Consider the following 26,624-nt stretch of genomic DNA (forward strand, 5'->3'; position numbering starts at 1 on the left):
GTTTGGGTGAGTGTGCATGCATGTGTGAAATGTTAATGCACTGTCTCAGGAGCTGCACAGCAAATTTTGTTGTACAAGGTGCCACAGCAATAAAGGCATACCATTCATTTTGTTTTATTACAGGGTAAAGGGATGCTGCTGGTGCTCCAAGACCGCATGTTGACCCTGGTTGACCCAGATGATCGCAGCCTGCTCCACTCTCAGCCAATCAGTAGCATCCGTGTTTGGGGCGTTGGACGAGACCACGACAGGTAGGTTGACATCACAATTTTTTTATTTATTTTTTTGCTGCATTTTGGGCATAAGTGGTTATTTTATGCCACTTTTTAGCTATTCCAAATATGATATTTCTCCTGTTGAGATGCACACAAAGAACACACACAAACACAAAAATCAAGCTTCACACATGCACGTAAGTGTGTGCAAATACACCGCACATAAAACCCTGTGAAATGCATGTGTGTCACATTCTCGCTGATTCAGGACTTTGAACTAATTGTCAGAGAATTGAAGTCGGCCTCATTATTATTCCATGCATATTTGCGCAAACTGCATTCAGAACTCCATAATTATGCTCATTGCTCCATGTTTCTGTTCCACACTGAAGACCTATGGGGCCCTCAGTCATTTGGCAATGTCCCATGGTCTTAACCTTTCACTATTGAGCTGACAGTGTGCTGAGGCTAGCACAGCTGCTAATGGGGGGGGGCAAGCTAAGCCCTCATTGATATGGGCCCCTCAGGTTTTCCATTAGCCCACAGAGCAATCTCTTCAAACACTCACTCACAGCCTGTACACATCTGGAAACATTAGTGCTGATGTAATATACATGCACGCATAGATGTAATATGTATGAGGCATGTATTTGCGTGTGTGCATATACGCTTAACATACACACAGCATCTGTGAAGTCCAGTGAAAGTCTTTTCTCAAAGCTTAATGTTCAAGCACTAAGAGCTAAGAGACTTTGGGAGATTTACTTTGGAGATGTGTCACACACTGACCCTACAAATGAGAAGAGTGGTGGAAGTTTGCAGTCTAAAGTAGCTGTCTGGTCCTGACATGTGTAATCAGCTGTTAAGGGATTGGGTGAAAATGGAGTTTAAAATAGCCTCTGTGTAAAAAGGCTTGACCTCACTTCACTCGCCCATACCCGCAGTGTCTCCTTACCTTTCTCTCTTCCTGTCTTCATGTCTTTCTACTTATCTCGTCTTTCTGTCTCTCTTGTGGTCTTTTGGGTGCCGCCATAGCCTCTTTCTCTCTCTCTCTCACACACACACACACACACACACACACACACACACACACACACACACTCACAGGGATGCTGTGGGATGCACCCTCCCACGCTTTTTCTCTCCTTCCCTCAACAGCAACACCACCACAACATCAGCTGTGTGTGTGTGTGATAGATAAAGAGAGGGAAAGAAAGAAAGAGAGTCCCTCCACCCTCTTCCGTCTCAGAGGATTGAGAAACTTTCAGTGGCTGTCTCTCTCAGCGGTAATGGATAAAGCGTGTAGTGGAGGGAAGAGGGGAGAGTCGGCCCAGGCTAGCTCTTCCTTTTATCCTTCGTTCTCTCACTTCATCTCTCTCTCTCTCTCTCTCTCTCTCTCTCTCTCTCTCTCTCACAGCATTACAGCTTCCACTCTCTTCTTACTCTCCTCTCCTCCCACCAGCACTTTAAAATCTGCAGTCTGCACTCTTGTGTTTGGTTTCAGGCTCATGACTTTGGATGTATTATAATTCCACCCTGGCTGGGAGTGTGCGTGTGACTTAGAAGATATTTGATGCTCCGAGACCACAATGCACTTTCCGTATATGCTGCAATTGTTTTATAGTGTCCCGCATCTAAAGAAGAATGCGTGTGTGTGTGTGTGTGTGTGTGTGTGACAATATATTTAGAGGTTGAAATAGCTTCATCCTGCCACTAGAGTGCACTATATTCAAAGTCTATGTATCCAGAGATGCTGATAAAGCTTAACTGAGCGCACAAAAGTATTTGGATACCCTTGTCTGGAGCAGTTTTTCATGGTTTGGGCAGACCTGTTAGTTTCGGCTGAGGAAAATATTAACAATGAAGCACACATAAATATTTTTGTAGCAACAGTTTGCAGGCCTTATTGTGTTACAGTGAGACATGTCCTCGTGCACAAAGCCAGAGCCACAAAGCCACAAAAAAAATGGGTTTTTGACCTCCATGTAAGAATACAGGAAGTTAATGAAAGAGAGAATGCATAATTGAACTATTCGCTGTCAATCAGTGCATTCTGTGTTATTACAGGTCCACTGTGGAGGAGTTAGGGGGCAGAAATAGAATATAATAAGTATATTTTCTTTAGTGTATAATCATCTGAAAATAAGAACTGTCATGTTTTCGTAACCTTAGAATGAGCTCTTTATATTTATACAGGGAGCAGGTTGTCATTTATGGAAATCACCATGTTTGCAGCCATGTTTCTACGTAGCCCACGACAGACAAAGCAAACACTGGCTTTAGAAAGGGCCATAGTGTTTCTGTGTTTCCTCATAGGCCACCATAATTCGAAACCCCTCTGCAATGAGCAGCGTAGGAAAAACACTCATTTGTAACATGAAACTGCTTTATTCAGTATTTTTATTGGTTTAAACGACCTGGGGTCTCATTTATAAACATTGTGTACGCACAAACCGAGGCCTTAAAGAAGCGTACGCCACTTCCCGTGCAAAAAGTTGTGATGTATAACAACAAACTTGATGGGAGAAACTTTGACCCACACTTACGAACATCTTGGAGACAGGAAATTGGCGACCCAGGTGGTGAGGTGGAAGCCTGATTATAGAAAATGTAGAATATTTTTTGGGGCACGCCATTTTTGGCTTTTGTCTGTTCGTACATTTTCTTTATGGATGCAACACATTGTTTGATAAATGAGACCTCTGCTCTGTTGTGGAGAGGAGGAGACCTCTGTGGATAATTCATCTCCTGGGGAAATCCTCCCCAATATCTGGGTCTCAAGTTTCCAAAATGAAAAGGTGAGCGTACATTAGCATTTGTCGGGTGAGCTGTCTCTGACATGCCAAACAGCATCAAAGATACACTGATTTGTAACGTGAAACTGGTTTATTCAGTGTTTTTACCCGTTTTAATCACCTGAGCTGTTTGTTTTGGAGAGTAGGAGACCTTCGTAGGGGGATTTCACTCCCCTAAAAAAAACCTCCCGAAAAATAAGACTGAAGGAATTCTAGTCGGGAGAAGTTTCAGCTGGTTGCAAACTGCAATCTTCACTGTTAGACACCACTAAGTATTACACACTAACCCTTTAACAATTTGCACAGTATATTCAGGATTGATATACTCTACACTGCATTCAAAAGTTTGGAACCAACTTTTATACTGATGTTTTTCTTCGTTCCTTCAATAATGGCTATTATCACAGAGATAAATAAAAACTGTATAATTCAGGCACCAGATGTATTATTTACATTTAAAATAGTTTTTGTCCCAAAAGATGAATGATTAAATGATCAAAACTTCCACTGTGTGGAGTCCCTACAGTGTTGCATGACAGGAGAGAATACTGTTGGAACTGGGACTTGTTTTCCAGTCCAGAAAAGCACAAATAACCCTTGATCATTACTGAACCACGACACTGCTTTTAATTTGGCTCTAAATATTCAGTTTGTCCATTTTACTTTGAGTTCTCTGCAGTCTATTAATTAAACAAATTTAAGCTGTGTATTGTCAGTCCACAGTATGTTCAGCTGATGTTTCCTGATCCAACTATATAACTAGTTTTCTACACCCGTTGTGACGTTCAGAGAATAGCACTGCCGGCGTTAATGTGCACTTGACACTGACACAGGAACTTGCTTAAATCTGCACACATTTTGATGCTAAGCCTCCAGTTTTCTTTTACCTGTGACTGGAGATTTTTTTCTTTTCTTTTTGGACTGTTGCTTAGAGGTATTTTTGTGTCTTTCTGCCCTCTCAGTTGTCAGTCTGGTTGAACTACTGCACAGTATTTCGTTCTCCATGTACAAAACAAATGTTTCACACAAAATAACATCTTTTTGAGAAGAAGACTTTCAACAGCCTAAAATCATGAAAGATGATTAAAAAATATGGACCTCTCAGCCCTCTGACTGAGCCTGATCAAGCTTTTGTGGCAGGCGGATCCAAACTTTTAGTTCGTCTCAAATGATTTTTCTGTGCTTTATCAAAAGAGAAAACTGAACAGATATTAACTGTGGCTTGTGTGTGTGAAGTGACCCACTTCAGGAGGCAGTCATTGTGTTAGTGGTATAATCTGTCTGCTCCCTGATGTGTAGGTGGGTTTAGCTCATAACCACAGGGCTCATCATATGTCAGTGAAAGAAATGTGAAAGGCTCACAGTTTAGTTTACTACTATGATCATTTCTCTCCATATTTTTTAATATGTAAGCATGTTGAGTGGGCTCTTGTATGTATAGCAAAGTCACGATTGATTTATTTGTATTTATTTCCTGGTCACTTAATGAGTCTGCTCAGGGCTGGTGCTGTGATAGCAGGCTTCAGCAGTGTTGTTGAGGTGGTGCTGTCACCTTGGTTCTTCTTTGTGTTCTTCTTTTTCTTTAAAACAAACACACACACACACATACAAAACATGCATAGTATAAAAAGATAAATCTGGTGTGGATGAACTTGACTGGTCTCGAAAGGGCCTTGACCTCAGCTCCATCCAGCACCTTTGGGGATGAAGTGGAACATCGACTTCACACCTCTGAAGGGGAGCAAAGGCCTTCAGCCAAGTACATAAATCTTATTAAAAGGTCTGTGTAATGGAGGATGTTAAAGCAACAAAGTAATGCACATGGTTTTGGAGTAAGATGTTCAATGATCACGTGAAGTGTATGACTTTTTTGAAACACAGGTACATGTCCACAAGATCTGTCATTGCCACCACTCCCATGTATTCGCTATGTAAGCAACCGTGCAATGCATTGTGGTAGCGCTGCATTGCCTTTCAAGAGACAGGCTGTCCATTTCTCATTTACATTGAGTTGAATCAAGGCTACTATATGCAAATCAGCGGCGTCCAGTGTGACTCACTGCCTCTAAAAACTCATGAAAGACTTTAAAACTAAACTTTGTTGATGTAAAATTAAGACAGATTCAGGAATTGTATGGCTCAAGTCTCGCCTCAAGTGTTCACTGAGATGTTTTAGTGATATAAGAGAAAGTTAATGAGCTGCTGTGTTGGTCCGGTTTGAAATCCAGAAGGAGATAGCCTATGGGCCTAATGGCATGCCTGAGGATCCAATTCTGGGAAGCAGCCTGCCACTGTAGACACATACTGTGATCTACCAGACCGCTGTGTCTGTGTTACAATCAGACTGGTTGTTAGACTGAAGCTGGAGAGGTGATGGACAGAAAAAAAGAAAAAGACATCCCTGAGTTATGTGAAGAAAGTGAAAAGTCAAGAAAGTAAAAATGTGAAAAGAAGTGGAGCACAGACTTTGAACAATAAGCTAAAGAAAGGGCAGCGATGAAAGAGAGACAGAGAATGCATGGAGGGTGCCTCAAAGTAAAGCTGCATTTGCTCTCTCTATTCATCTCTCCCTCTGTCTCCTGTCTCTTTCTCTATCCATCTATCTGAGGAATATTCCCAGCCTTGTCCTGAATGTTCTCTCTGTCTCTCTGTCTCTCTCTCCTTCAGCTTGATTCAATATAAATGAGTCCCCCTGTCTCTTAAGCGGGGCGGGATAAGGGGGGGTTCGCTCCTCTATGAAGTCATGAGGCTATATTTGGAGCACTCAGCAAGTCCGACTCTGTGTGCGCGAACACATACGTGTGTGTGTGTGTGTGTGTGTGTGTGTGTGTGTGTGTGTGTGTGAGACTGCACATGGTCTTGAATTGATGAAGTCATAGGTCTATATCTGGAGCACTCTGTTTGCATGTGTGTGATGGTGAATGAGCGGGTGTGTCTGTGTGTTTTCCCCCCTTCTTCTCCTTCCCCTCTTTCTGTCTGTAACGCTCTTGCGCTATTTCCACTCTTTGTCTCCAGCGCTCTTTCTGCCTCCCTCTTGTGCCATTGGCTGCACAGCTTTGCCTCTTCTTCTCTCTGCCTCTCTTTGTTTGTTCAGTCGTTGCACTTTAGCGGGGTGTAAGCCTTCCTCTTTTTTTTTCTTTTTTTTTTCAGTTTCAGTAAAACGAGAGAGGGAGAGACAAAGATAGCAGCAAAGTGAGGAAGAGGAGAAGATACTCTAGACGAACAGGGAGTGCGGAGGGGAGAAGAAAAAAAAAAGAGTGGCTGTGCTTTTGAGAGTGAGTGGGGCATAAACAGAGCGATGGAGAGCCAGTGAGGGAGGAAGAGGCAGCGAGTGCTTCCCTGCTTGCACTGAGCAGGACACAGCAGGACTTTGCAGGAGGCTCTTCGGACCGGAGCGAACACAGCCAAGGAAGCCGACTGTGGAGGAAGATAGGGAGAGGAAAGGTGTAGCAGAGGGAAGAGGAGAAGGAGGAGGAGAGGGAGAAGCAGCAGGGGGAGGGGAAGGAAAGTGGGAGAGGAGAAGGGGAAAAGGAGCCCCAGAGGATTAAAAAAAAAGAAGAAGAAGGAGAGAGGAGGCAGACGGGAAGAGATTTACCCCGGGGTACCGCGGCAACGGGGCTGTAGCAATGTCAATGTGGTGTTGGAGCTAACGAGGCAAGGAAGTAGTCGTCTGTAACGGGGCGAGCATGTCTGCTTGTGTGAGTACCCCTATCTCTTATTCATTTACTCCTCCAGCCCATACATCCATCCATCCCTCTGCTTACAGTCATCCATTACTGCCTCTCCTTCTATCCCAACATCACCCCCTGTCTCTCTTCTCTGCTGGTTTCCAACTGCTCTGTGTGTGTAGAGGACACAAGCTCTCAGCCGTACTTTTTTTCATTAGCTCTCCTTTTTATTTTCTCACTCATTTACTTCTCAGCCTCCTGCTGTGTGTTTGACTTCAAGCTGTGTACTTTGTCTTTCCCTCCCTCCCTCCCTCTCTCCCTCGGTCCCTTGCTCCCTGGCTGGCTAGCTGTCAGGTGTAGGGATGCAGCCTGGCAGCGGCAGGTTTGCAGCCGGAGTCACTGAGACATGAGCGAGACGTTCAGGGAGCCGGATGGGAGAGAGAGAGCATGAGAGTGAAAGAAAAAAAAGAAGAGAGAGAGAGAGGGAGAGAGATGAAGTAAGCAAAGAGGGGATTGAGAAAGACAGGATTAAAGAGTCTGGATGTGCTGCGGGGATTTTTCAAAGTGTGTGTGTGTCACGGCTGTTTGGAGCTTTTTCATATTGCACTTGGTTTATGTGTGTGTGTTCTGCAGAGACAAAACTATTTTTGACATACATCTTTGCATTCTAAATTTGTTTAAGTGAGGAGGATACATACCTAGGTGTGTGTGTGTGTGTGTGTGTGTGCATGATGAATGTCTTCACTGTATGCATATGTGGAGTTTCCCTCCCTCTCTCTCTCTCTCTCTCCTTCAGTATCTCCCATAACAAGCAGAGGAGGAGGAGAGAGGAGGATGAGGGATGAGCAGGGGAACACTAAGCGAAGAACAAAAAGCCGGAGTGAAATGATTTACGACATTAGGGCGGCAGGTCCTGCTTGTTTTCTTGTCCTTGCTGTGTGACACTTATTAGGACTGAGACTTTAGTGTTTTAAAGCTGAGGACGTGTGCCACTGTGATGTACGCCTTTAATAGTGTTTCTGTGTAGCCCTGATGTCTGTGCAGGTTTCCTCCTGCTATTAAAGGGAACTATCATCACCTCTCTCTGCTAATGGCTCATGAGCAGATGTGTGAGCACACACATGCACATAATAACAAACACAAAGTGACATGAACGCACACTGATTCCACATTTCATTCATATTCATAAGTGGGCAGCAGCGCTTGCTTATTCCCTTCAGCCCTCACTTATTTCCCAACACTGCTGACCTTCTGCGGACAGCTGTGGCATGTAGAGAAGGAAAGGAAAGGAAAGGAAAGGGAGAGGAGAGGAGAGGAAAATGAGAGGAAAGGAAAGGAAAGGGGAAAGAAAAGGAAGGGGAAAGGAAAGGAAAGGAAGGGGGAAAGGAGAGGGAGAGGTGAGGAGAGGAAAGGAGAGGAAAGGAAGGGGGGAGAAGAGGAAAGGAAAGGAAGGGGAAAGGAAAGGAAAAGGAGAGGGAAAGAAGAGGAGAGGAAGGGGAGAGGAAAGGAAAGGAAGGGGAGAGAAGAGGAAAGGAAAGGAAAGGGAGAGGCGAGGAAAGGAGAGGAAGGGGAGAGGAAAGGAGAGGAAGAGGAAAGGAGAGGAAAGGAAGGGGGAAGAAAAGGGAAAGGGAAGGGAGAGGAAAGGAAAGGAAAGGAAGGGGAAAGGAAAGGAAGGGGAGAGAAGAGGAAAGGAAAGGGAGTGGAGAGGAAAGGAAAGGAAGGAGGGAAGGAAAGGAAGGGGAAAGGAAAGGGAGAGGAAAGGAATGGGAGAAGAAAGGAAAGGGAGATGAATGGAAGGTAAAGGAAAGGGGGAGGAGAGGAAAGGAAGGGAAAGGAAAGGGAGATGAGAGGAAAAGAAAGGAAGAGGAAATGGAGAGGAAAGGAGACAAGTGGAGAGAAGAGACGTCAGGAGAGGAGACAAGAAAAGAAAAGAAAGAAGGCAAGCAGAGAAAAAATAGGAGAGGAGAGAAGAAAAAAGAAAGAAAAGGAGAGGGCAAGAGAGAGGAGGAGAGAAGAAAAGAAAGGAGAGAGAAGGGAGGTGAGGAGAAAAAAGATGAAAGGACAGTAGATGAGACAGGAGACAACAGACGAGAAGAGAGGACAGAAGAGGAGAGAAGACAAAAGAAGAGCAGACAGGAAAGAAGAAAAGAAAAAAGAGAAAGGAGGAAAGAAGAAAAACAGAGAGGAGAGATGAAGAAGATAAGAGGAATAAAATAGGAAAGAGGAGACACGCAAGCCTCCAGTATCATGAATATTTTACTGCTGAACACACTCCAGCAATCACCTCCATTTATGTCAATGAAGAGTTTTGTATGTGCATGTTTGGGTTGTAGCACTCGCTCTGCCACTTGTGACGTCCCACTTGAACCACAGCTTATCTGCTGATGTCGAGGCCCCTGTAACCTTAATTAACATGCAAGGCCCCCTCTGACGGCCCCCAGGGACGGAGCCCGAACACCTAGAATCACTCGATAGGCGCCACAGTGATTGATGGTCTTTCCTGCCCATTGCTGCTCCGATTTGAGCCCCACACAGACCTCTCTCTTTCCCTGCAAGTCATCGCTCCTCCGCGTCAGCTCCTTCCATCTACCCACAATCCATCACTCCCACTTCTATCCGCGCACACACACACACACACATACACGTCATGTCAGGGTATGTCCACTCAGCCTCCCAGAAACCCTCATTCTCGAAAGGGTCATTATGGTGGGAGCTGTGTCCTTACTCACTCTCCAGCACAGAGTCATATGTCACACACACACACACACACACACACACACACACACACACACACACAGAATTACAAAGACACTCAGGTATATTAAAACCTTACAAACACTAACATTTCTTCTTTATTGCGTTCACACTCTCACCATCCCTCTCCTTCCTTCTCTTTTACATTAGCATTGTTAGGCACACCTGCTGTAATCCCTGTCTTCCTGACGGATTACTTTTCCTGTTCCTCCTATAGATCCCCTCCCTTTGCCCCACCAGCCAATAAATCTCCTCCCGATAAAACCCTCGCTGGTCTCGGGCCTTGGCGGGCAGTGATGTGATGTGATGCTGATGTTCGCTGATCATACAGGGCCAAGCACAGCAGGACGCCGGAGTAGTCGGTGTCTGCCTGTAGCCCGCCCATCTATTCAGACTGCAGACGGCACAAGTGGCCTCAGACTGTTAAAACTGAATATATTTGAATACCCAACATGTTTGGAAGTGCTTGATGTGGGTTTTTGATTATGTTTTCAGTGGGGCAACTGCTCAGCCTCGCAGAATAAATGTATGAGGTGGTAAATTAATCTCCCCTTAGTTATTTCAGAATCAATATCTCAATTTATTCAAATGATTTATTTTGACAGAGTGCATTTAGAAGTATGCATTTATCACTTCAAAATCTTTCTGCAGCTCGGGATCACAGCACTCACAAAGCAATTATTTGCAAATATATGCGGCTTAAAACTTTAACTAGTAAATGAATTTAAAGCAGAGTCCCAATACTTGACTCTGTATGGCCAACACCAACTCCTTTTATTCAAATGTGATAAACCTGCTGATTGGAAGCTATGTGGGGAACATGTTTGTCTAGTTTGTTTGTTTGGAAGGATTTTAGCAAGTCTAATTATTAGTTTATGCACTCATCAGCATAATTTAAACCTGCAGGCTTTTTTTTTCTGAAGTAAAAACTTTAATTTAAACATGAACATAGGTGTTTCCTTGACAACTGGTCAAACTGTTCAGTTGATAAAGATCACGTGGTATGATTGAATGTTCTAGAATAGCTACTAGCTGGACCTTGAGATGATCCCAAACAAAAACATTTAAATGTTCTCTCCTGGCATTTATTCAACGTATCCACATACAGTGGTTCATATGATATCCTGTGAATTAGCGCCCCACAAACTACATTATGTGGTTAATGTACAGTAATGTAATCAACATTAAGTTACTGTGGTCATCCATTCTTTCATTGTCCATAACAACTTATCCTGTTAGGGGTCAGAGGAGGACTGGAGCCTATCCCAGCTGACATTGGGGCGAGAGGTGGGGTACACCCTGGACAGGTCGCCAGACTGTCACAGGGCTGACACATGGAGACAGACAACCATTCATGCTGACATGGCAGTTTAGAGTCACCAGTTGACCTAGCCTGCATGTCTTTGGACTGTGGGAGGAAGCCGGAGTACCCAGAGGAAACCTATGCTGACATGGGGAGAACATGCAAACTCCACGTAGAAGGGCTCCCCCACCCTGGGTTTGAAGTAAAGTCCTGTGTTTTGTGACCCATCAACCGCCCCAACCTGCCTCCTTATGGGGACGGCTACCTTCTTTACTCCCATCAACGCGTTGGTCACAAGATCACAGCCGTACAAAATATGTTGGTCATGCACGAATTGCTGGCTCATGGTTACGTGGGATGTGTATGAATTTTGGTGCACTACTTTTTGTAGGAAAACGTAGGAACAGTGCATGAGAACAACCGAATCTTTTAAACCCCTTAAAACCCATCTCTGTGTTTAGCTGCTTGCCTGCAGCTCCAGTGTACCTGCTCACCTTCAACCCTGCTCATCAAACACACAAACCTCTGCTTGTAAAAAGTAATAGATAACCTTAGTTTTAATTACGTTATCAAACAGCAAATAGTGTTGCTGTTGCTGATGTTAGCTAAACCTTGTTCCAGAGTGGCTGCTATGACAAGTTGAAGTGAAAGTGAAACCTGACTTGCAAAAAAACGATATGTAGCTACACCTGGCCTCTCTGTTAATACCCTTGTTTCACTGTAGCATTATGCCAATTATATGGAAAGCTCCACCCTGCAAACTGACAGTAACATGTGTTTGATTCATCAGTTGTTGTTGGATCACATGCTCAAAGGGTACAGTATGTTTCCATTTAAAGGGCTGGTTCACCAAAATCACAAACAAATGATTAAATAAATGTGTTTACCTGCTGTGATGTTTAGTGATACGGACAGTTTTGGCCTTACCTGCTCAGGTTTTGAGATTTCTGCCACCACCCCAGTACAAAGTAGATGACTGGAATTATGTTTGTGGGTCTCCCAGAGTCGCCCTCATGCTGCTTCTCTGGACAACAAACAGAAAACACATTTAACTGTTTGTAAAGGTCCTGTGTACGACGTTCAGAGGCTTTGTGACACCCCTCCTGCTGTCTTGGAGGGTGTTCTCGGCCAACCTCATCAGGCAGTTGGCTGACTTGGGAGGGTCGTTAGCTTGATTAAGCTCACCTGGGCCTTCCAGGCTACAGACTGTTTCATTGCTGTTTTGTCACAGGGGTAACAGCTTTGGTCCCTGTTTACTTCTTGTCAATTACCAAGGAAACTATAAAAGTTCCTTGTCGGCTACTGCATTAACAAACACTGCACTGTTTATGTTGTCAAGTTTGAGACAGTCTATAAAAGCTGCCCCCGTGTGTTAACTCGCTCTCTCCCCTGCCACAGCAGACATCCACCCTGCATCACTGCCTTTTGGTGTTGCTCCACAGCTCACTCAACACACATCTATACATGGCTTTCATTACTGGCTTTGTTGATGTGCACACTGCACTGTTCATTTGAGTTCATCTTTTTGAAAAAGTTATGTTTTGGGTGAATCTTTTGTGTGGACTCTCTCCTTGTCACAATCACCTAGCCAGTTTGTGACACACGGATACAGCAGCGCATAACTATTTGCTATGTAAAGATATAGTGGAGTAATGGCATCTTGAGAATGAAGTCACAGTCCCTCTGTGTGTGTTGTAATCCGAGCTTCTCTGTTCTTTACTGTGGTAAACAGTCCGGGCATGCGTGCGTGTGAGTCCTTGTGTGTGTGTCCACTAGCTAGCCATCACCACCACTCTGCACTGTGCTTATACAACAGTTACAGCTGAGAATGCCGTCCAGACATCATCATCACCATGATTACGCCATTAGCTCTGTCAGCACTGTTGACATTGTTAGTGCTAGTTGCGCTGTTAGCACAATTAGCTGCTAGCAGAGTTAACTGCTAGCCACCAGGTCAGCCACCTCCATGTTGAGAGCCATGATCAGACAATCCCATCTCAGATTCTGAACCATAGATATGATCGGAATGTGGTATACAGCTACTTTAAAGGGACTATTGACAGAAAGTAGTTTTAATGAAACAGCACGCCCATAGCCATGGAGTCAACAGTTGGGGGACCAAACCTGCCGGAGGGTCTGGGCATCCTCCTGTTATATATTATTGATCATAAACCAGTACAGCTATTCAGTATACTATATGAATATGCAATAAATAAAAGCTACTACTGCCATTTTACTCAGATTTCAAGTGAGTTATCTGACAAATATAGGGGGATAAAGATATTAACATTAATTGAATATGCCCGTGAGCACCATTATAGGTGACAGGGTGAATGAGTGGCTATTAACTGCAGGTAACTTATGGTCAACGTTAGTGATTGATTGATTGATTGATTGATTGATTGATTGATTGATTAGCACTTGCAAATCGGCACGTTTTCACCAAAAATATATATCTATTTTCACATTTTCTTTATTTCATATTGAGCATGATAAAGAGCTCAAAAGATAAATCAATTAATCAAGTCAGTTAGACAACTTTTTTAAAATTAAATTGGGTGTACTGACCCTTTAAAACTTTCAGCATATCCAGTGTAAGTGGAAGGAGAGAGAGAGAGAGACGGCTAATTACTGAATACTATGCATGAAACATAATGATTTATGGCACATGCTGCTAATTAGGTTACATGCATACAGTATGATCCCAACTGCAGTGTGAGTAGAGCTTGGCATAACTCTACACTAACTCGACACCAAATCCCTGCGCTCTCCCACACACTCTCTTTATCTCTCTCATTCTCTCTCTCATTTTCACACACACACACACACACACACACACATTAGTAAGATCATGCATGGGGGCGTCATACTGAAGTGACATCTCACTGAAGTTGTGTCTCAGTTGAGAATATCGGCAGTTGTATACAAAAACACACAGAGTACACACACACACAGAGCAGTGTGATGTATAAATGATCAAGAGCAGAGAGAACAGCAGGACATCATCTTTCTCCCTCTCTCGCCCACCCAGAATCACTCTTTCTCCCCCTCATCCCTCACTCCCCCCACACACACACTCGTTCTCTTTCTCTGTCTTTCCATCTCGCCCACCCACCTATCTCTGCTCTTAAATATGTAATGAAATACGACGAGTGTTGACACACGGGTGCTGTGTGTGCGTGCGTGCGTGTGCTTGCTGCCCCTCCCACTCTCATTTGCCTCTCTGCCACACCGAATGCTCAGAATTAGGTCACAGAGCTGCATGAACATAAACTGGGGTTGTGTGTGTTTCTCCCCGTTAGTAAAACACCATTTTCACGATCAGCTTTGTAAATCTGTGCGTTTTCTTGGAAATGATGCAGAGGCACTGAGGGTGAATCACACTGATGCATCGTTTCTGCTGTAAACAACGTCAACTGTCTGCTCACATCACACAGGCAGCGCCGTGTGCTGTTTAATACACCGTAGACAACAGTTTTATTTTTATTTCGACTTGATTTTGTCCTAGTTCTTTGCTGCCCTGGGCGATATTGGTGATTGTGTGTGTGTGTTTGCGTACGTCTGCCTGTAAGTGTGTCTGTGTGCAGAGAGACAGGGAGCGTGTGTCATGTGGTACCTCCTCCTCCTCCTCCTTCGCTGCGCCCTCTGGCCCTGGGTGCTCATTTTGTGCTGCTCGTCTTGGTGCTGTAAACAAGTTTACGGTGTAGAGAGGTAATTACGCACAGACATTCTACATTAGGCCTAATGGCTGTGGGCCATGACTAATTCACCAGGTCGCAGGGGGGTTTACCCTGCTCAGTTGTCACACAGACTTTAAGTGCTCCAGTGCATCTGTGGTTTTACTGGTGTTGCTTTTAGTGAGATCCAAATTAACTCCAAAATCCTGCTCCGTAGACACTTTTGTGTTATTGTGCAGTCTCACAGTAAAGGAATTGTTTCGAAATGTGGTGTCTTGCCGAGACGATTAATGCTACTCTCCATGTTTTAAGCAAGTAGCCATAGCAAGGAGACAATTACCTTAGCTTAGCATAAAACTGAAAACCGCTAGCCTGGTTCAGATGTCCGAAAACAAGCTTATTGATTAACACTGTGTGTCTCATTTGTTTAATCCACAAACACAATGACATTTTGTTGCCATGTGTGTTTTAAGGGGACTTACAGATGAAACTATTTCTTGGTGAACCACAGCCAGGCGCAGAAACTCTCCAGACTCTTGTTGTCACAGTGAGGTCACCAGGTTTTGCTTTAAAACCACAGATTTTACATTTCAATTCCTGTATGGATTAAACAAGGACGTACAACATTGTAATTATTAAGCTTTTCAGGTTGTGTTTGGTGGATTTTTGAGATCGTGTGGTGGCATTTTAAAGATGAGTTAACTAAGAGCAAGTTGTCTTCCAGGGTTTTATCACAATATTCAGTCAGACATTTGCAAATGCAGATTTCCCAGCTTGCCAGGCTCGAAAGAGAAAACTTGACATTCAAATTGAGGTAGTTATATAAATATAGACACACATCATGAGCATCCCTTATTCTTACCCTTGGCAGGTGTCTTTAACCGCAGTGTTTTGTCTGCGTCATGTCTAAGAGAGTCTCCTTCTGCACCTGTCGGCTGGGAATCAAGAGTTCTGCGACTTCTGATGACACTGGCAGGGAAGCTGCAGTTTAACACTTTCACACAGGAGGCTCAAGGAGACAAGCTCTCAGGCTGTATAACATAATCATAAGTGAATATGGGTTTAAATTATACCAGATAGCTAGCTAGCTGTTTCCCTCTGCTTTCAGTCTTTATGCTAAGCTCTGCTAATTGACTCCAGCTACATACTGAACACAGCCATGTGAGTGGTCTTAAATTTCTCTTCTAACTCTCAAAGAAGACAGTAGATAGTTTATTTTCTCAAATGTGAAAATGACTGATTTAAAATTAGAACCCTACCAACACATCAACGGCTAAGATTTTACTTTAAAGGTGTATTACGCCCATTTTTGACATGTATACATACTATTCCGATGGTCTAAAGGCACTGGGTCCATTTTTTTTCGGCAGCAATTGTCATATGTCTAAAAATAAATACAAATTCACTTTATGTCAATCACGTTTTCACACTGAAACTTTAGTCTGTCATTAAAAATTTCGGAACAGGTTTGATTTTCTGTATTTTCCGCATCCGTCAGAAGCCTTTAGAGATGTTTGACCAAGAATCAGTGAGGAAATGTGGCAGCGAGACACAGCCGCAACAAGACAGAGGAACGGGGCGCACAGAATCTTGTCATGACTCAGAAAGCTCACTTTCAACAGGTCAGATAGTAATATTCAGGTGAATGATGCTATAGAGGAGGAGGAGGTAAAGGACTGCACACAGAATGTGGAGACACACAGGGAGGACAGCTCTGCCCTTTCATGCTGCTGCGGTGCCAAATGAAAGACAAGGAGGGAGTGGTGACAGCCAGATAGGTAACTCCAGTGGAGAGGCAAAGGAGGAAATGTGTCTTTTTATTTTGTCACGTGCTGCAACTTTTCACAACGAATAGAGCAATTAAACACATCAGAATCAGTGTGCAAAGGCCTTAAGGCAGTCCAGAAATATTAGACAACTCTGTCCCAAATCCAAAAACTAGTGTTTAAACTCAGATTTGTGTTGTTATAGGGTTTAAAGTCTGGAGCTGTTCCACAGACAATAAATTGTGAAAGACAATATAGATGACAGTGAGAGCACCCAGGGGAACATTCTCAGTATATGGGTACATTTTCAGTTTCAGCACTGAAAACACTACAGTAGAGTAAAGCTCATTTGGGTATAAAAAAGGGAACAAACATTCTGTGGGTCCACAAAATCAGGCTCCCATTAATTTTCTATGGAGCAGTTCCAGACTTTATACTTGATGACATCACAAGTTTGGGACTTTCTTCTTAGGTTTCTGACTTTAAGAGAGATTGACCTTTGCTAGGCCATGGAAATAACTTTGAGATTCTTAATTTAGGTGGCGTTCCCCTTAAAGTTTTAGGTCATTTAGAACCAGTGTCACTATAACATAGTTTATCCACCACAGAGCCAAGTCTAGTTAGTTTAATTTATATAGCCCAAAATCACAAGTTTGCCTCAGAGGTCTTTGAAATCTGTACAACATATGGTGCTTATTCCCTCAGTTCACTCAAGGAAAAACTCCAAACAAAATAGAGAGAAACTGGAGGAAGCAACAAAGGAGGAAATGTTGGCATGGAGTGTAATTTAAGCACAAAGATGTATGGAGAGCACAATCGTGGAACCTACCGGCTATCGTCTGATGAAGATAAAGCCTCTGGGGTCCCAGTAGTCTAGTCTCTATAAACAGATATCTGCATATGAATGCAGATAAATTACACAGCAAAGTGAATATAAAGCTAAGTTGTTGTCAGGCGATAAGCTGATGGGTTCAGACTGCATTTCAACCCATGCCCTCTACCTCTCCACATCGACCTAGCTGCCATTTAAACATGATTGGTCAGTGATAGGGCTACAGGCAGAAACCTGAACACTTCCAACACCAAAATCTTGTTCTGTCGCCTCCAGATTCTGCGTACATTTGCAGATATCCATTCAAAGAGACTAAAAGAGCAGTGACAAGTTTTTCATCTGTGAAATGTTGTGCTCAGTACACACTTTGGAAACATCTTATCCTGAAAAATGTTAACGGGTGTTATAGACTCAGATATTGAAAATGGTATCAACCTCAAAATTCCAGTATTAGTCAGGCTCTAATTGGAATATTGTCAATCTAAACATGCTAATGACACAACTGTAAATACCAGTTAATGCACACTAAGGTTGCATCAGTAGTGCTGTTCTGTAAAACTAAGCCAATATCTGTCAGCGGCTCCGCAGAGTCCTATTAATGGCTCCGTAAAGTGTTTACTTTGCATCTCTTCTCTCTGGTTTTATCTTTGAGTTTTATTGGTCTTTTTTATCACCATATTCAACATTCCATTACAATAAACTACAATTAACTTCAGTCATAAGCAACATACGCTGTTTTTCTGCAAACACAATTATCAGCACTCAGGGGTTCAATATTTAAAAACAGTCTCCTCACAGCAGCGTGTTGAAATGTTTATTGAGTTTGGACAAATGAAAATGGAGAATTTTCCAGCAGAACACACGTAGATTAAGAGGGTCCATCAACAGACTTTGAATTAGTTGAAATAAAAATGCACTTGTGGGCCGTGACAGCAGAAACGTTCCCCTCACTCTTTCAGCACTTATAAAGGAAGCTCTAGGGTGGATTTATTTTTTACTACTTCTTTTCTCATGAATATTATTAAAGTTGTCATCTTTATGTGTTCATATTGCTTTTGCACTGATAATATTATTCATCTCGAAGAAATTGCAAAGTGCTTCGCTTCACTGGGGATGATTTCACGCTGCATCGGGTTCTTAAGTAAGCTTATAAAACAAAGAGTCTCACACAACTGTTGCAAGAAAAAGCTGCTTTTAAAAAGAGAATAATTGGAGAGAAACAGCTGCTAAATATAAATGTACCTGCAAGGTGTTTCTTTATTCTCTTTACTGTGTGATGAAAGGGCTTTCCTCTAAATCACCATCCAGCTGTTGCCTCCACTCCAGCAATACTCTCGCCTGTCATAGCTCTGCGGTGAATCTCACTGTGAAACTGGATCAGATCCACATCCCCTTTGGACTGGAGCCAAAGTCACAACACTGTCAGTAATCATGGAGTTACCAGTTCAGTTACAATCAATAAGTAGAACATATTTCCTCGTACGCACACACACTGTACACACACCTGGGACCTCACTGCCTCCCTGTCTACTTTCCGGTGACAGGAGAGTCACAAGAACTTCCTCCTCAGACATTTCTAATCAGCATTTGGCTGTGCAATTAGCATATGTAAGTGCATTAGCATAGCGGCCGGCACTACCCAGACACTCTGCAAAGCTGTTTGATAATTGAAGTCTGTGTGAAGTGTGTGTGATGCCACGGTGCTCTGTGTGTTTGTGTGTGCGCGCGTGACAGATGGTTTGGAGAGGACACGAGTCTCTGCTGAGCGATACTGGAAGCTACCGAGCAGAAGAAAGTACAGCAGAGCAGAGCAGGCTGGGGACTACTTACATTTGTGTTGTTTTCACTGCCTCTTAAAAAGCCTCTTTTACTGCAGCGGTTGCGGACACATTAGTTTTATTACGCCATTTTAGCACCTGAAAATGCAAAGTGAAGTCATTCTGTGGAAAGTTTGTCAAAACTACTTGCATTTTAATTACACATGTGTAATTAAAATGCAGAGTCATCAGTGAAAGTTGTCTGTTTATGGAAGAAAAATGAAAAGAGGAAAAACACCACAAAACCAACATCACTCAACACACAGCAGTTAATGCTGATGTACCTCCACACATGGGCCCACTGTGTGTTTGCTGTTGTAATTTTCTTTTTTTTTATGGCTAAATGGTCAAAAGTAACAATGTGACATCATGTGGAGTGTAACATGGAGCTACTATCTATGTTTATTTCACACAAAAAAGCATTTCTTTTTTTTACCAGAGGTAGTTGACTCATTTTCTGCCTAAAATTGGGTTTTACTGCCATTCATGCTCCTCGTAGTATGTATAAGTTTAGCCTCTCACACAAAATAGCATCATATATTATGCATGCACCTGAGTTAATCGAATGATAAAGCAAGATTTGTGTTTGATCCTCACTCTAAAACTACAAAGTTCAACAAAGCTGTTTAATGGTTAATGTTAATATACAGGGGTGTGCTGTATCATATTCTACTCAATAATACCAGTATAATTTTTAATATCATATAAATAAAACTCATATTGTAATACTTGGAATATTTCAACTTGTTGACATATTGAGGTCATACTGTTCCGCATGGCAACAACAAGCATGGCTGAAAGCAAAATTATCGCTGACTCTCTAGTGGTTCCAAAAAGAGGAGCAGCTTCAGTAGTGTGGAATAAACTGTGGCGTCCTGAATGTTTTATGAACAGCCCCGGACTTCTCAGACTCTTTTAGCGACTTACCGCTCAAAGGGAACTCATTCAGTGGCTCCTCTGGCAGCAGCACAGCGTCTCTTCCTCTCATCTCTCACTGTGTGCACACGGTAGTTAGTGTCATCAAATGCTTTGTCATAAACCTTTGGTAATGTAAACCTATGTGAAGCTCATGGCTCAACTGAAAACTACATACAGTATATGTGAATGTGTGATAGTTGTGGTATCATAACAGCCTGTCACAGGTTACAGTGTGATGATTAGAGGAGAAATGGCAGAGCATAAAGGTCCAGGTGGAAAAAAAACAGCTCGATCATTTAGGATTTCACTAAGAGGGAAGGATATCACCTGTTGATTCATATATATAGATCCCAGGGTTCATGTTTGTATTTGGGAGCTGTTTAAATGTGTCATTTAAAACTATAACACTTATTTTACAACCCAATTTGATCTCAAGTGAGCCAGACCAGTAAAACCATTGCAACATAACCTGTGGATAACAACACCTCCAAATTGTTCTGTTTCTATTAGTGTAAAGAAGTAGAAGTACATTCTGAAAACATTTTTGCTTTTACAAAACAGATGATGAACAGTCTGAGATATCTTAAGAAAAATAAGTACAGTTTCAACAATGTGTCTCAGTTTTTCCAAATTCAGTCAGTGAGTAGTAACTCACTGTCATTACATGCACTGGCATCACCACACCAAACTTAAGTGAAAGCTTTGAGGAAGCAGGTGAAGTTATCTCCTGCCTTACAAACCATTTACAAGTCAAAAGTTTTAGCAGTGCTTTAGCAATACATTCTGCTGGTCGACAGTACTTTGCACAGTGTTTAATATTTTAAAATATGACCACAATAAAATATTGTTTTTCCAGAGAACTGTATTCTGGTCAGGGAAATGTCTCTGAAGCAGCATTTTGGATGAAGTACTCACTGTTTAACTTGCTCCTAAATACTAGCATCTCTTGGGCTTCACAGGTGCATCAATATGAGGTGTGCAAAATCATCCAGTGGGTCAGATTGGACCCTTTAGTGAGCCAGTTCTGGCCCGCAGGCCGTATGTTTGACACCCCTGTTTTAAAGTGTCAATAGACGAAAAACTGAGAAAGCTATTGACAAAAGCCTGAGCCATTTTGCATGCACTTGTAAGACGGTCCCTAAACTCAGCTCGTCGTCACATCTCATCAACCACATATCAAACATGAGTGTGAAAAAAAATCAGCTTTTGGTTGCAGCTTTTCTTGCATTTACACTAACAATCAATAGTCCTATTTCATGCAGAAAACCATTACAAGGGAGGCAAAGACATCAATTTCACAACCAACCTCAGCATCAGTGCGCTGACACCTTTTGCATTATAGATTTTCTTTTCACATTTCTTCTTCTTACATTTGTCAGCAGCATTTGTCAGCAGCACGTGATATGTTTGCACCCTGTTTGGTGGCTTGTTTTTGTAATGTGATGAATGAGAAACCCATTGCAGGTATAGGGGATCTGAACATAACTGAAATGTGGAAATGCATGAGGCATTAAGTGTCACAGACTGAAACCATGTTTAAGTATGCGAGGGCGGGATTTTCCTTCAGCTGTACATATGCAAATGTTACTACTACACTGTTAGTACCACTGATGGCAGATGACTGATGTCAGAGCTGCAGACACTGACGGTTCCGTGCGTCTCTCTCAAACCCAGTTTCCACCATACATCTGCAGCCGTGACCTCATTTAATCTCTGAGTTGTACGCATCCTCTCCAGGCGAGTCTGCCTCACAGCCATCAGGATCAAAGAGAGATTGGTAGTAGTAAGTCAGTCATCCTTTATTCAGCTCTGGAAATATGTGGAGCGCACACACACACACACACACACACACACACACACACACACACTCTCACACACACACACACACTCACACAGATAGAAAAAACACACGAGTGGTGGGAGTATTGCTTTAACTCATCTCTCTGCTTTCATACCTTTCATCTCATACGTCTTTTTACCTCTCTTTTTGCTCTCCACCTCTTCCTCCACCATCAGTCCCCTAGTGAGTCTCATACCTCGTTCCCATTCCTCTCTGCTTCACTCCCACCTTTTCATTTCGGCTTTCTGGCCTCCCGCCTTTATCACTCCCTTCTCTCGACATTTTATCTATCTATCTTCTCTCCTCACTTTCCTGCCAAATCTCCCCCTACATATCTGAGGTCTGTGTGTCATTTATCTTTAGTTGTTTGTTGATTCGCTGCTTTCTCACTGTACCATGTGTCACCCCCTCCATTAACTGAGGTCAGGGATAACTGCTCCTCACTGCCAAAATAAGACAGCATCTCTGCCTCTCTTCTTTTTCCTCTCTCCTGTCTCCTCACTAAACCGACGATTTGAAAAAGGCTGTTTAAGAGTGAAAGAAACCAGAGTTCACGCATCTGTTTTCAGTGTGTTTTCATGAAAAGCTCTATCAACGCCACTGATGTCAGCAGGGCACTGAGGTCATGACCTAATGTTGAGTTTACAATATAACATGCATTATATGTGGAGGGTTTTTTAAGGCTGAATCAGATCTCATTTACAGGCAAAAATGAGATTAAATTAAAAAGAGAGGAATTTAGTATTCCCCACTACAAAGATAAAAAATGTGTGACACTAGAGGTGTAAAGCTTTTAGTTATTTTGAAATTCATATATGTTATTCCTATGGTCTAGGGCAGTCCAAAAATATTAGCCAACATGAACTCTCTCCCAAATCCAAAAATTCTAGTGCTTAAACTCAAATTTGTGATGTCATAGGTTATAAAGTCTGGAGCTGCTCCATGACAATTAATTGGGAGAGATTTTCTAGATGACACTGAGGGCTGAATTCACAAAGAATGAACTGTGGCCACTGATAGCACCTTGAATTGCACTTCACTTGCACCCGCAGTTTGCTCCGTCTTAATGTCCTATTCACAAAGGATATTGTGCTAATGATATACCAGTTGTGTTGTTTGGCAAAGTACTGAATACTGTATACCCTCATGTAGTGATGTCTGCTGGTGAGTCAGTCTAACAGTGTCGGATGGGTTGAGGCTGTGGATTTGACCAAGTTTGACCACTTTATCTCTATTCCCTTTCACTTGTAGCTGTTTTTTCGTTATCTTTTGAATTTAATATGAATTATGGAACCGTTTTTGTTCACGTTTGTTTCCCCCGTTTCGTAAAATAAATTATTGAAAGTTGCTTTTGAAGTGCGTGACAGAAGTGCGTTTTGAAAACGACCGCAGACTGTCACCTGTTCAACGCATCAATATCTTCGGATGCCATTAAAGTAATAATGATTATAATAATAATGTCAAATTATTATTTACAGACTGATTTAACAGACGATCACTGCTGCCACGATCACTGGAAAGTCTGGGCGAGAGGCTTCCACAGAGGAGCGCCCAGTTTGCACCAGCTTTCTAAAGACGTTATTTGCTTCACTCAAACTGCGTGTGGCTATTAGCGCTGGTGTTAGTGAATTAGACGTTGTTTATCAATGAGGCTCATTTGCATAGAAATGGGCAATTTTTCCGCCAAATATATGCATATTACCTCATTTCAATACGTGCAAATAACACCAGAGCACCGAGACGCAATCTGCTTGGCAGTGCAGTTAGTGGAGCATTTCACCCTCTGCGCGTGCTTTGTGAATTAGACCGTATCTGTTTACTCCATTTTTACCAGTTTAGCGGCCGCAAAAGCCACGCAATCCTTTTGTGAATTCGGCCCTGAGAGTACTAAGGGGAATATTCTGAGTATGTGGGGACATTTTCTGTTTCTGAGAACACTACAATAGAGTAAAGCTCATTTGGGTACAAAAAAGAAAACAAACATTCTGTTGGTCCACAAAATCAGGCTCCCATTCATTGTCTTAATGACATCACAAGTTTGAGACTAAACTCTCTGGTTTCTGGCTTTGAGAGAGAGTAGCTCATGTTCACAATGTTCACACTGTTAAAGGTTTTTTGGAGAATTTTTCCCTATTTGCTTATTCCAAGGACAGAGGGATGTCATATGATGGAAAGCCCTCCGAGGCAAATTGTGATTTGTGATATAAATGAAATTGAATTGAATTAAAATTTCATACATTTTTAAAACCAAAGGTTAGACACCAGGTGAAGAGGTTAAAATGACTACTCATAGATATCACCATGAATCTTCCTCAGTTGATTACTTATATTAAGACAATATTTTTTGTAGTACAGGTTTTCTGAAATTGTATGTTTAAACATGGAAATGAGGCAGTATCTGTGCTTTTGCATCAATTTCCAGAACATAAATCTGTACTAAAATAAACACCGAAATGTGTATTTTGAACATTTTCTTTCCACTAGTCTAAAGGAACTCATTTATGTAAGCAAAAAAAGAACAAAATCTCAAATTGACCAATGCATGAAAAAACAATGTTTTCACCTGTAGTGTCTCCTTTAAATAATACAATATTTAAAATTGTACTGAGTTTGGTTGGCGGCTGGTCAAAAATCTCTCAGGTGGGATCCCCAGGTTCTTTCCCCTCTTGCTCTCCATCATCACCTGTATAGTGTTATACTAGTCAAACACACACTTAAGTTCAGTGGTTTCCAACTGGTGGGTTGGGGTCCAATAGTGGGTCTTGGGTCCACTCTGAATGGACTGCAGTTGACTCACAAATGTGTCACAGTTGTAAAAAACACACTCTGTTTTTAAGTACAGTGAATTTCTGATACAGAGCTGTGTAGAATGAATCCTGCTGTAGAATGAGAATGACAAATGGACAGCTGCTTGACAGAGACAGCAAATTAGCTCAACGACATGGCCAAACACAAGTATGGCGCTGAATATATTAGACTGTGTGGATCTTAAACTAATGAAATCTCGACCCATGGCTGAACCAGTTGAGAACCACTGCTTTAGTTGTTCCCATTAACTTTTTGTTCCTGTGTGTCAGACGACTGAATGATTATAATCACAGCTCATAAACGCTCCCAGTTAAGCAGATTAACGGTATTATCAGTGTTGCTGCACTGAAATACTCATCAAATCAACATTTTATTGCTGTGAGGCCATCTGACAAAGTAAACATAATATGACTCAATGACTTATTTTGTATGATTATTAGCTTCATTAACATTTTGAGTGAGCGATCATAGGCAACATTAAAAAGATGGATTCATGAATTTACCGCCTGACCAAGCTTTCAGTCATTGTGTTCCAAAACCTCAATATTTCTTGCTTTTGAAATGCACTGTTTTCAAGTGTGGAGAAAAATAAATAGAATAAGATATTTCCGCACGTTGCTGGCTCAGTCTAGTGCTGTCAAAATCAAGTAAGGTCAGTGTGAGCACAACAGTACTGAAGGTGTTTTGGGAGGCAGGAGTCTGTCCTGGGTTTGAATCAGGTGTGATGTCGTTCTCCCATCAGCAGCAAAGCTCTTTCAACACTTTCAGACTGACACTCACATGCAAATTAGTCGTAAAAAATAGAAGAAAGGGGTACATTGCAGGGGTATGTAGAGAGCAGCTTTCTTGCACCATTCAAAATTTTGACACTGAAATCCAATTCCAGCAAAGTGACTGACAGTGAAAGAGGCATGGAGTCTGAATTAGAAGTCGAGCAGAGGGAGGCAGAATGGCAAGTAAATGGAGTTGGAGCAAAGAAAATCATGAATGAAATCCAAACACAGAGAAACACAGGGAAAGAGATGCATTTTATATGTGGCATGTGCACACACACGCACACACACAAGTTCACACAGTTACACACACTACTTCTTCCTAAGTGGATCGTCAAAGAATCAAAGGCAGTCAATGTTTGAATTAGCCCTCTGTTCTTGATTCAGCCCGTGCCTCCTCTCTGCTGTTCCTGATAATGGAGCGTCACAGACTATAATATGGAAGAGAGCGGCTGTGATGAGCTACACTGTTGATATGAATCATTCTGTGTTGCGTCTTTGTTCTTTTTTCGGGGGCTTCTCCTGTTGTGGAAAAAGGAGAGAGTGAGTATGAGGAGTGCGAGAGAGAGCCGTGGAAGAGGGAGAAGAAGATTAAAGAGCGAATGCAAAAGGGAGGATGAAAGAGAGACTGAGAGGAGGGAGATGGGGGGGGGGGGGGGGGGCCCCAGCAACAACAAGGTGTGTGAGTGTGTGAGTATGTTGGCACATCTAATGGGAAAGGTGTGCTGTGTCATAATGTGGTGGAACGCTAAGCCACTGAAATGAAAAGTACACAGACCTGAGCTCCAGTTCACACATACAACACACACACCTCACGGGAAGACAGTGATTGAGGTGAAAGAGTGCTGTGTCTGTTTCTGACTCAGTATATCGTGTGTATTAACGTTTCTCTTGTTTTTTTTCCCCTATTCCATCTTCCACTCTTTTTTTGCCGTAATACACTATTCTCATCCTCCCATTTTTCCTGTCTTATAATTTCCCATCTTTCTGGAACTCATTTTTTCTTTCCTTACCATTTCCCTTATCACCACCCTTCTTCCCTCTGCTTCCCGGGATCCAGAGAAAGGTAACTGTTCTTTGTGGTGTGTTCAAGTGTGATCGTGGCTCTCTGTTGTTTCCAGTAATCTCTGTGTCAAGACTCCCACCCCACGCCCTTGTGCAATCACGTCTGTCACATCAGGTATCAAATCAGTGGCTTTGCCTCGCCCGGAGTCACTGTTGCTCTTAACAGGAGCACACGAGGAACTACTGAAGGTCTAAATCACTGGTGTTAAATCATCAGCGAGCCAGACCGGCCACGGGCTATTTCCTATTAAGAGTTGCATGCTGTTTTATAGCATTTTGATCCCCCAGAGAGGGGACAGAAGTCATAAAAGAACCATTTGTAGTGTGCGAGGCAAGGCCACTCATGCTGCTTTGGTGACACACTGCTCAAATGTCCCTGAACGAAGTGTCCTG

General features: G+C 42.5%; 1 protein-coding gene across 5 annotated transcripts in view; it reads left to right on the forward strand.

Moving 5' to 3' along the window:
• Positions 1–26,624, forward strand: part of LOC125894208 (amyloid beta precursor protein binding family B member 2) — a 57,254-nt gene that overhangs the window by 15,595 nt on the left and 15,035 nt on the right. For 4 of the 5 annotated variants that reach the window (XM_049585464.1, XM_049585467.1, XM_049585466.1 and 1 more), the window contains exon 8: positions 124–251. In XM_049585464.1, coding sequence (XP_049441421.1) covers positions 124–251 — 128 coding nt within the window. Of the gene's footprint in view, positions 1–123; positions 252–6,218; positions 6,709–26,624 lie in introns of those variants that run through there. The other variant, XM_049585468.1, reaches the window with a different exon arrangement.

The sequence above is a fragment of the Epinephelus fuscoguttatus genome, linkage group LG9 (genome assembly GCF_011397635.1).
Source record: "Epinephelus fuscoguttatus linkage group LG9, E.fuscoguttatus.final_Chr_v1".
Taxonomy (NCBI): domain Eukaryota; kingdom Metazoa; phylum Chordata; class Actinopteri; order Perciformes; family Serranidae; genus Epinephelus; species Epinephelus fuscoguttatus.